The sequence below is a fragment of the Haliaeetus albicilla genome, chromosome 6 (genome assembly GCF_947461875.1).
Source record: "Haliaeetus albicilla chromosome 6, bHalAlb1.1, whole genome shotgun sequence".
Classification (NCBI taxonomy): Eukaryota; Metazoa; Chordata; class Aves; order Accipitriformes; family Accipitridae; genus Haliaeetus; species Haliaeetus albicilla.
Genome location: NC_091488.1, coordinates 14291815 through 14303412, shown reverse-complemented (window position 1 = coordinate 14303412; position 11598 = coordinate 14291815). Strand labels below are relative to the sequence as shown.

Here is an 11598-nt window from a genome sequence, read left to right as displayed (position 1 = left end):
GGAGCTCAGGACAGGAATGGCAAGGCACTGTTAAAGAAGGGCTGCAAGTATTTTAGCAGAACTGTCTGGAAAAGACGATATACAGCACCTGTCCACTTTGAACTTAGGCTAAGCATTGCTATTTGGTCCTACATTTTCAAGATTGCCAGATTTCACGAAACAAAAATTTAAAACAAAATGCCTAGCATATTTTAACATGGTGAGTAGGAGATCTGATAGGCGTGTCAGGCACTAAAAATGCAAATGCAAATGCAAACTACAGTGTCAATCTGAATTGCCATGCTAGGCCAAGCTTATTTTATTACATACATTCTGCATTCTAAGTACTAATATGTTCATAATGTAAACATTAAGCATACAGAGTTAAAATTCAAGGCCACAATATTTTTGATTGTCCCTTTTTTGTGTCTTTGGTTGGCCGAGATCAACTCGTAGTGTATAAATGCATAAGTTATATAATAATTATATAAAAAGGAAAAAATAACATTGACTTGTATACTTCATTCTGACAAACGCACAGCGTTCGCGACTCGATAAAGAAAAACTGGCGCCCGCCTAACAAAAATACTTAGATGATTTCTGATTTTGGCAGTCAGGGGTTGTCTCTTGCTTTAACCAATAGAAAACAAACTCCCTTAATAATGATGAGGTTCTAACTGGTAACTTTTAAATATCAAACACAATTCCAGTTTTACTTTTTTTTTTTTTTAAGAGATGCATACTCTGATTTCTGGATTCTTCTTCTTTTCCCTTTTTCCACTTTTTTTTATTACTATAAAATCAAGTCTGTTCCTCCTGTAATACTGGGAATGGTATGATACTGAGCAATACGTTTCACAAGTCCAAACAAGTGTTTCTTCATAGTCCCAACGCTACTAAGTTTTGAGTCTTTTCAGTCCTACTGGTAAAGAAGTTTCTTTTCTCCCATTCTCACCACCTTTGTCCTCCTCTTTCTCCTTTCTGCTTCCTCTGTCAGGTACAGGCCTCTGATCACAGTCATACACTTGCCCTTCAGCACATTCTTATTTCCAATGCTTGGCTCAGGGTTCCTGTAATACTGTCAAGGAATCTTAAAGTTTGGGTTGTCTTCACAGTTTGAGTAGCTGATAACACTCTGATGAATGGAACGCATTTGATTTCAACTAAAACAATGCTGTTATATTCCAAATCAGCTTCCACACTAAACCAGTCTCTTTTGTTGATATGTTTCTATTTCTTAAATACAGGTAGGGTCTTTTTCCTTTTTTTTCCCTTTTCCCCCCTCTTTTGTAATGATTCATATATTGTATGTTAGGTCACTATAGACTTATCCTTATATTGCTGTAGTATAGTCCCAGTTTTGCACTAGCAAGATATCAAACTTTACACATAAGCTTATCAACTTTTTAAGACCACTAGCTTTCGTAGGTTTTCCTTACCATTTCATGCTTTTACCTACAATAGTCTATTGTTGTTTGGTCCACAGAGTCGATGCCCATATACATTACATTTTAGTATCTTAATACTTCTTGAATATCTCCTTTAAATCCCTACTACAAAGAGTCTTTTTGACATCTATTTTTTAATGTGTTTTTTCCCAGCCAAACCTTCACTTGTCTCTTAGGCACTTTTCATTCGTGTACTCCAATAGAGTTCATTGCAATTCATCAGGGACTGTATCCCAGGGAGAAGTGTCTTTGTTTGCTTTTTCTGGTGTTTCTTTTTTTCCCCACTTAGTAGTAGGTGCCAAGATGAGAAGGCATATGAGCAGCTGGCAGCCTGGTATTGGGGTAAATACCTCCAGTTGGTGAATTCCAGTATGGATTAGGGGCAGCAAAAAAGCTGGACGATGTTACGGGCAAAGCAGGGGGGTGGGGAGCTACAAAGTTCATCTTCTGAGGGTGTGCATGATAGGAGCTCATGTAGGGGAGGTCTGATGGGTATTTGTACATGGACGACTCTGGGGGGTGAGGCTGGAGAGCCTGAGCGATTCCGTGGAAATCAAATTTGTAGGCGTAGCGCTTACCATGAACCTTAGTCATAATATTTTTATCATAGTAGTAGCGAAGCGCACGGCTGAGTTTGTCATAGTTCATGTTAGGCTTGCTTTTCCGCTCCCCCCAGCGCCGAGCCACTTCGTCGGGGTCGGTCATCTTGAATTCTCCGTTGGTGCCCTCCCAGGTGATGCAGTTGGAGTTGGAGCTGTCCGAGAGGAGCTCCAGCAGAAACTGCCATAGCTGTATCTGCCCACTCCCTGCAGGGGGAAATGAAATAGAAATGTCAGGACTACTGACTAATAACGTTAAGACATCAATTCTTCCAGGCTCTCACATAGGACCCTATTAGGAAATGTTGCAATGTCGGTTCCTACTTCTTACTCTTAACTAGTCCCCTTTCTCCCAGCGCTGTCTCATGAAATCCTAAAGAGCAGAGATAATGGTAATGTGTCATGTTTTCCTTCATCTGAGTGGCAGAATGCCATTACATGGAGATTTAATAGTTACCTAATGTCATTCAGTGTAGACAATTGATGGGGAAATAATACAGCGCTCATTTAGGAAACTAATCTCTAAAGTTCAGGACAAACAGCTTTCACTTGCGTAACATTTTGCTTGTTCTCACAGCATTATGTTGCAACTAAATGTTCTCTGCTATGGAATAAGCCTACACAAAATGGAGAAGTTTAGAGAAAGCTGGGCTTGTGCCAAACCATATCATCCATTTGCAGCATCTGGGGAAATGCAGAACGGAAACTTATTAGCTTGCTGTTGCACTGCATACAACCATAGGGCAAAACATTTGCAAGACCAGTGAAAAGGTCCATAGAATACATTCTTGTCATCGTTCTGTGTCAAACAAGTTAAAATGATTATTGAAGTTAAGACTTAAAATGTTGTTGTTGGTTTTTTTGCACTCCTCTGCCAATTTCATCTTAAAGAGAAAATAAATTAATCTGCTGTCAACTTTGCAGAATTGTGTTGCCCAGAGTTATAGGAACAAAATTTGTCCATTTTAGGCAATTGAAAGTAGATTTCAAAGGGCCTTGCCACTGATATTCATGTTAAAAGCTTAGCATTTCTTAATAAAGCAGCACTGAAATGATGCAAAATACAGCTGAAGCAGCTTGCAAGGCAATCTGTTTCACAAGCACAATGTCAGCAGAATTTGCCAACCAGCTTGTATGTGCTAACTTCTAAGTACATCTCTGACCAGGAATCATTTGGGTTTCTTTTTTTTTTTTCCAAACCAGATATGTGGGTATAATAAACAAGCTTTTCTTTAGAAAGCTTATAGTAGCAAATTATAATATCAAGCTAGAGTAGCATCTGAAATCCATTAGCAGTTTATACTTCAGTGCAACTGAAACCCATATTCGTTTAAATTATATTTATCCAAACTGTCCTTAATGAATTTCTTCTGTTCCATTAACATGCATTAAGTAAACAAACAAACAAAAGAATCCATGGTATGAGCAAGGCATGCAAGTTTTAGTACATGAAACATAACAAGAGGATTAGCCTTTGAAAATCAATAAACAGTTCAGCACTGGACAAAACACAAATTTTTGAATAAGCAATCCAACATATGTTCTAACATAAACACTTGCCTTCCAAATGTAATATATAGTCCTATGAAAATAAACGGTTGCTGTCAATTTCCTTTTAATGAGAGAGTAATTCCACCAATTTATAAACACACAAAACATGTTAAAGCACAGGAATGATGGTGTGTAGGAATTCCATATCCAACTGTTAAAAAAGTATCCCAGTGCAGACCATGTGAGTGTCTTCCACAGTAATGAAGTCTACCAAATGGATGCTTGACACAATTGTAAAACCTGGGGTTTACGAACAAATTAAAGGGAGGTAGGCCCCCACTTCCAGTTAAGATCAGTGTCACCTGGAAACCCACCGCCTTAGGCCATTTGGAAAATCCTATTCTTAATTCTTACTTAATTGCTTTCTTATGCCATGCAAAACTGTTTAGAAAGTAAGCTAATCTAGAACTGTGCTTGATGTCACTTGAGATAAAGTGAAAGGAAATGGATCAGTTTTTTGGCAATTTCATGCCTTGAAAAGCCATACAATCATTGTAAGAAGAAACACTGTTACTGGGGGTTGAGGAGACTTGCAGTGTGGAACAAGGAACACTGTGCCCTGTGGCTGTTAAAGCAAGGGAAATAGGAAGTGGCATGTACAATGTCAATCCATTGTGGCAGATTATGATGTTGATTATGGTGGTGTATGGCCACAGTGTGTCCTGCAGACTCAGAGCAGCAACAGTGAAATCTGCACAGTTCACAATCAGTGTTATTAACTCACCAAGAAGGTTCCTCGTCTTTAGCTAAAATATGCTATAAATCCCTGTCCACAATGCACCCCATTGCTGCCTTCTTAAAGTGGAAGAACATTTTTGAAGTGTTAAACCCAATTATTCTTTGCAAACAGATTATGCTTTCTTGTTTTTTCCCTATGTATTTTTGCTGGTTTGAGTTATTCATGCCAAAATTTTGTATTTGTCAAGGTCAGTATGGCATTGTAGTGTGGATTAACAGATTCTGGGACACATATGATGCGGATCGGTAAGAGACTCATGCCCTTCTGGAGGGGTACCTGGAGGCCAGATGGGGTATCTTACAGCACTTAACAAAATCCCGAAGTTTAGGCAACTGAAGTGAACTCCTATTGATATGAGGACTTCAAATACCTCTGATGAGGTATTTGACTGAATGTAACCATCTATTCTAGGATGATTTGAATAACTCTCTACAGAGACCTATATTAACTACATCTCCAATGAACATCATGGGAAATAAGACACCTAGCTTATATGTAGACACCTACCTTAAGATACATGACTATATGTGTCTTAATCTGTAACCTCAGTCCCACCCTTGTGTAATTTAGAAACTTAATCCTGCAACACACTGGGCATCACCAGCTGCCACTGAGACATACTGAACAGCGGTAAAATTGGTCACATCACCTTCCAGGTCTGGCCTTAAACCTGAAGTGGGGACACTAGCAGTGAAAAGAAATCCTCCTAAATCAGCAAAATCCCTTCTCACCTGGATTTGCAAGTCGGCTGCTGGTTGGTCCAAGAATCTGATATGGATCTACAAAATTGTGAAAGAAAGATTTAAAATCATATAACAATGATGTCAAATATTTTAGGTGTTATTTTTTAAGCTAGTAAGCGGCAGTGTATACTGCCTGATGGGACAGCAGGTCCAACACTGGGGAAAGCAGTTCCTTTCTCTGCATCACAATATTTGCATGTCTTCCCTTAAAACTGGGTGTGGAAGTGAACAATTGCAAGGATACACATTTGCCTTTTGTACTGTACTAGTGTGCACAAGCATATATTCAGACACACTGTAAATTTGTCCCAGAAGTATTCTGTTTCCTACTTAAATAAAGTACACATACACACACACACAGGCATCCTTTGGTACTATTGACCATTGCAGTATGTCAGGGCTCACAGGCACAGACAGGTCATGGGGCGAGAGTCCCCTCTGCAAAGGACAGCAGCCTTTTTTCTTGTAAGGCCACATTTGTTTTTTGTGCACCACTGCTAACACTTTCTGTGCCAGAAGAGTCTCCAGAAGAGGGCTGAGAGTGCATGGCTGAACCCAGGCTATGTGGCTGGGTCGATTCTTTGTCACTGAAGTCCAGTGAGGGATGCCCTCTACTAATTTTGCAACTAGGGTTTTCAGAAGAGCCTGTGTCAGCCACACAATGTCCGTAGTATCTCAGTGTTTTCCTCAAGGGATTCCCTCTGAAAAAGAAAACTTATTTTGGCCTCAGTTGAAATACAGCAGGAAAAAGGGAAGGCAGTGACAGAAGTACAAAAGCCAAAGTGATGGGCTGCAAGCACAGCCCCTTGCCCTTCGCCGAATGACCCCGTCACTGGACTGCCTTGTCTCCGGACAGCTGCTCTCAAATGGCCGCCAGTTTTACAGCCAAGAAGATAATCAGGTTACATTCCTTATACATTTAAATAATCTGTGCAGCTCATACACAGCCATTAAATGGTCCTAAGGACTTACATAAATCAGCAGTATAGTTCTTGAAAGATTCTCATGGTTGGAAGGCCAGATTAGATAAAACACTATTTGGGCAAAAAGCAGTATAATACTTCCCAGGCAGCATGTGTATGAGTTAATGAGATGTAGTCATGTGCACAGTCTTATTTAGCTATAACAAAAAACAGAATAATGATTTGAAATCCATGTGATAAAAACAGGCTCAGAGTCTTCTGAGCTAAGAATATCCTCCAAATCTCTTTTATTTCCTACTTCTACCCTTTTCCTGTTAACAAAAGCCATAACTAACTCAGAATCTCTGTAGTGCTTTCTAGCTACCTGTCCAAAACACAGTTGAATGCAAAATAAGGGATTAGGTCCTACCTCATGGATTAGCTGCTCTGAAAACACAAAATGTGCCCATTTTGCAAAACCACTAGTCTACAAACTCATAAACTTCTACCTTCTCCTCAGTTTCCCCGTAGACTGAGAATCCTTCTAATTTTCCTGTTTAATTTCAGAGGCCAAATTCAAACAGGTTTCTGTACCCTGTAATCCATTTTCATTTCTTTGCCCCATGCCCATTTTCCAAGTGCTAGCATTTCAACTACTGTGGAGTATATGGTCTTCTGACATCCTTACCTTCCACCTTTGTACCTAAACTGTACGTAGGCACTTTGTTTAACAGCTTTTTTCACTCTGCAAGGTCATCACTGCCACTAAACATTTTTAAAAGCAATTTTGAGTGGCCATGGGAGCCTTTGTCTCAGATCCAGCTGTAGAACCAACTCATACACGTCTGGGGATTTAGTGGTCACCAGCTGGAGATCTCATTAGTGGTCTCAATTAGATCTTGCAATTTGCTTCTGGTTGCTGGGTGAGAGCTGTCCTTCTCATCATATTCAACAAACCCCATAACACCCAGGCATAATTCAAACAAAATGACACTGACCTAACTGAGGACGCTGGTCTTCTGTTTTGGGAACTGTTGAGGATGATGGCTGAGTAGCTGAAAACAGAAAAACCCATGTAGTTATTTTTCCAGTTCGGAAGTTGGTCACCAAACCTGTGATAGATCACAGGCCTGGGACTCCTGCTGCTCACCACTCAATGATGGTCACAATAGGATTTAGCTTTATAAGACTATATATATGGTCATGGACTTGATGAAGCCTGAGTTCGTGTAAGGATGTGGCTGCCCCAGTGACTCCACCCAGTATTGCCTACACACAGCTAACAGGCTTTCCAGCCAAGGCACAGGTAAGAATCCTCCGGAGCTGAATGTTGAGGTAGCTCCTATCAGTTCACTTCAGAGTCTATGCAGGTTGCACCAGATGTGCATTAGGCCCACAGGCTAGACATATGCAGATGCTTTTACCTTTTGACTGAGGACTGGGGTGGGTGTGACTCGTCCATGCTGATCTTCTGGCTTGCTCATAAGGCAGATCTGCAAAGGAAAAATACACCGATTCATGCAGCTATGGCATAAAGTGTTTATGTCCACAAGGGGCACATTTCTAAGGGACTCACTGGCTTGGAAAAAATTACTGAAATAAGGATACTCCTTGTTAAAACCTTTATCGTCTTCACTGTCTCTAAAACTAATAGTACCACATTGCCCTCTGCATTTCTTTTTAGAGGTGCTTATTCTTGTTAGATGTCCAAACTGCGCTGAAATAGCTGGTACAAATATGCTACAGAGTCCATCATTTCCAAAGGCTCAGAGTACTCCCTTTGGTCCTCTTCCTCAGCCCAAAACACCAAGGAATGACACACACTGCACATCATGGACAATTTATGCTAGAGTCTTGCAGGAGAAGTCCCCCAAGAGGTCAGAGCTCAGATTAAGCATAAAGTGTGTACCACTCCCTCCCATTCTCAGCATGTAACAGTATTTTCTTTTAAGAGATAGGCTTTAGTTGATTTAATGTGCCATTCTCTGCTAGTCTGTTGCTGTCAGCCTTTGAGATTAATCAAACCTTATAGGTTGAGTTTGAGAGCTCCCTCTTCTGCCACCTGGTCATAGGCAGAAATCTGTGAGACAATAAAGTCTTGGTTTTGTCTGTTGGAGATTCCTCTAAACCACTGTTGTATGTTTACATTTGCAATAGCTCTCATTGCCATCATGCACGTTATTATGATCTCCCTGTGATATTATTCCTCATGCTTGCAAACGCTCTCTTCCTCAGATACACGCTCTGGTCTCACTCCAAGTTCAGAATCCAACCTTTTGGGATAACTGATTGCTGCACTTTGCCAATCTCACTTGTTTCTCTTCTACTAGTAATTTCAAATTATTAATAATTTTTCCACACCCCAGGATCCTCACAGATCTTTAGAAACATTAACATGTGAAAACAGTGAACATGCTTAAATGTTAAAGATACATATGTATACATGTTATATCTCTTCCAAAAAGTAGATAGCTTTTTTTTCCTGCTTTATCTATTTAAATATTCCTTTCTGCTTCTTGGGACAAGCTCCTTAACTTTATGTATCTAATTTTCATTTGCTTTTTCCTTCATTTAGTCATTACTTCTATTTCATTTAAATGCTTTAGCATATAAAAGAAAGAAACTAAAACATAAAAGCTTTCTTCATAAAGTATAGGTAGCAAATTCAAATGTTTGGTTTACCCTTTGAAATCTTTGCAGTTGCCTGTGCTTTTCTATGGCTGGCTTTAACACATTAGCTAAAACTGCTGTCAAAATCAGACACTTATCTTGCCCACGATCTCAGGAACATAGCAGTACCCACCTGGGTGAACTAAGTTGATGTGGATGATTTGATTCTTAACAGTGCTTGTGCTTTATTTTAAAAATGATGTTTGGAAATGAAACCAGTTAGGAATTAAAGAAACAGTCACAGATTGTCTCTGTGCAAACAGATGTATCTCTGCCAATTTCCAAGCACTATGAGCAGAAGTATCGAATGGAAATAAAGTGTAATGTGAAATTCACAACCAAATTGCCTGTAATTTATTTAGTCTGTTGGCTTGAGGAGCAGACTGGCACTACCAGCACTGTTGTCTCGCAGAATCTTACACTTCAAAACCTTTGATTTTGCTGAGATATGCAATTTATCTTTGTATTGTATTTGAATAACTTGTGGTCTTCTATCCCTGATTTCTTGAGAACTGTTCCACAATCTTGTCCTTCAGAAACTCAGAGTAAATAACGTGAATTGTACAAGTGCTCATCTCTGAGCAGAAAACTGGTGTGCAGGTGAATCTGTAACATGCAGATGTCCTAACTAAGTTGAGATCAACACTATTAACTCTTGTAGTTAGAAACACCTCATGGCCTGAGGACTTTATCATCTGGCAAAAAAAATCAGAAGGACTCTGGTCATGTTTCCAGGGGGTTCTGAGTTCTGTCTGTACAGAGGGGGGACAGGGCTCAGCCATGGGCTGCTTGCATGTATCTTGTCCAATCCTGCCTTGCCTGGCCAGTTCTCTACCTCCATGGCAGCCTTACCAGGGAGATTCTGGTGACATAAGGAACCTAATTTTTCCCCAGTTCTTCCATTCCCTGCCCAGAAAGACTACAGACAAACAGGGGAGAAAGATCACATAGAAGGTATGTGCTTGTCCTTAGGCTGTGCAACTCATCCCACAATCTCTCCTCTCCTCTCCTCTCCTCTCCTCTCCTCTCCTCTCCTCTCCTCTCCTCTCCTCTCCTCTCCTCTCCTCTCCTCTCCTCTCTCCTCTCCTCTCCCCTCCTTTGCCTCTCTCTCCTATTTGCGTGTCTCCAAATTATTAGACACCTGTACGCTGAGGGCTGTGTGATGCTGTGTGCTTGCACTCAGTGACACTTGCAACCTTGAAATATATTTGGTACAAATTTAGTACTGTGAGAAAACTGGTTTGCCTTTTAACTCAACACATCATAAGATGGTTTTCCGACTACACCCTCTCCATTAAAAGAAAAATCCAGTTATCAGCCTTTCTTGAAATAGCACAAAATTCCAACTTCATTCTTAGTTCAGTATTGTGCCTTGATAAACATGTTGCTATCCTAGATAAGCAAATCTGTTCTTATTCATGAGATATTAGTACAGCATGTCCTTATCTTGGACAGATCTTTGATGGGAATGCTCCTGTTTGATGAGACATGTAGACAAACCCATATTAGGTCTTTCTGAGCTCCTGATAGCTTCATTGTATTACTTTCAGCTTGCTGAAACCTCATGTTCTGTTGTAAAGGTGACTGAAGAAATACGCCTTTGTCATTGCAGGTCATTACAAGCCCTGCACATTTCCTATTTTCTATTGTAGTGCCTTAACAATGGCAATGCTTAATTACTTTCTCCAAAATTGCACCCCAGGATTTGGCTAATTCCCATTTAACATTATTTATCTTCCCCCCCCCATTTTTGACCTTTTTCATGTCATCAAGTGATTGTCCCCAAGGTCTGCTATTGCTCTCACATGAAGGACGCTTTGTTATGGAAAAGCTTCTTTGCCATCTAGTTGAAATGTGACATTTAACTAAAAGGAGTACCACAGAATAAGTCAACAAAATGTTTCTTGAGAGAAAACTGAATTTGTGCAAAAAAATATTTTTTCTTTCCAAATGAAAATTCTGATTTTAAAGATGTTTGTCAACTTTGGATTGTAAAAGATAAAATAAAATAATACTTTCAAAATCACATGACAATTTGTTGTAGGAAATGTTTAGTTAGGATACATGGGTTTACACAGAAGAATAGAGACACCCTATATCCAAAATACAACTCCCACAAGTAATTGTGTAAACACAGGAAGATGTTGACATAAAGCATTCAGTTTTGTAAGTGTCATTGTAAATGTGATTTAGATAAAATGCTGAAATGAAGGAGTCCACTATGTCTGATATGTGTTTTTTTAGAACCTTCTACTTCAGAGAAAACTAGTATTTTATTTTTCCATCACAAGTCAGGATAAAACAAATATTGAAATCATAGAATTTCTCATGGGATAAAAAAATCCAGTTTTTGTTCAAGTCCACTGGAAACATACCCATGAAATAGTATTCTTTCACAGCAGACTCATTCTAGCCTTTGCCTGAAATCCTCTCAATTGGCATGGTTATTTCCTGCAGGACACCCAGGTCCCTCTGGTCTTATGTTACATGTTCATTTTCATTGGAAACTACTAAGAGTTTGGGGCATTCAGTTTTACATTGCATAGCTGGCAATTTTTTTTACAGCTATGCTTTGTCTTCTCATCCATATCCATGTCCACATTCCTCCATGCCATTCAAAGCTCCTGGGTGCTACAATAACCTGTGATCACAAGGGCCACAGTCTGCTTTAATGTTTCATGAAAATGTCTATCTTTTTTTTGAATATCCTTTCTTCTAATACTGAGACTAAGCAGGTACTCTGTGACACTCTTTATTTTGATAATTATATCATGTTTCCTCATCCCCAAACCCTGAGTTGAACAATTTGAAACTTTCATATCTTTCAACATGCTCAAAAGATTTTCCATATTCCCATGACTTGCTCTAAGCGCCTTCTAATTCTGCAAATAGCCTCTTTGATAAGAGATGATTCACACAGCTTTCTGTACAAGGCTACACTGCTGATTTCTTTAATGGTATAGTCAG

The 11598-nt window shown here is 39.6% G+C and overlaps 1 protein-coding gene across 8 annotated transcripts in view; it reads right to left on the bottom strand.

Moving 5' to 3' along the window:
• Window positions 1-264: 264 nt before the first annotated feature.
• ERG (ETS transcription factor ERG) overlaps window positions 265-11598 on the bottom strand; it is a 147106-nt gene continuing 135772 nt past the window's right edge. For all 8 annotated transcript variants that reach the window (XM_069785104.1, XM_069785106.1, XM_069785103.1 and 5 more), the window contains 4 exons: window positions 7386-7454; window positions 6960-7016; window positions 5048-5095; window positions 265-2233 (listed from right to left, as the gene is read on the bottom strand). In XM_069785104.1, the coding sequence (XP_069641205.1) occupies window positions 1713-2233; window positions 5048-5095; window positions 6960-7016; window positions 7386-7454 (695 nt within the window). In that variant the 3' untranslated portion in view covers window positions 265-1712. The remainder of the gene's footprint in view (window positions 2234-5047; window positions 5096-6959; window positions 7017-7385; window positions 7455-11598) is intronic.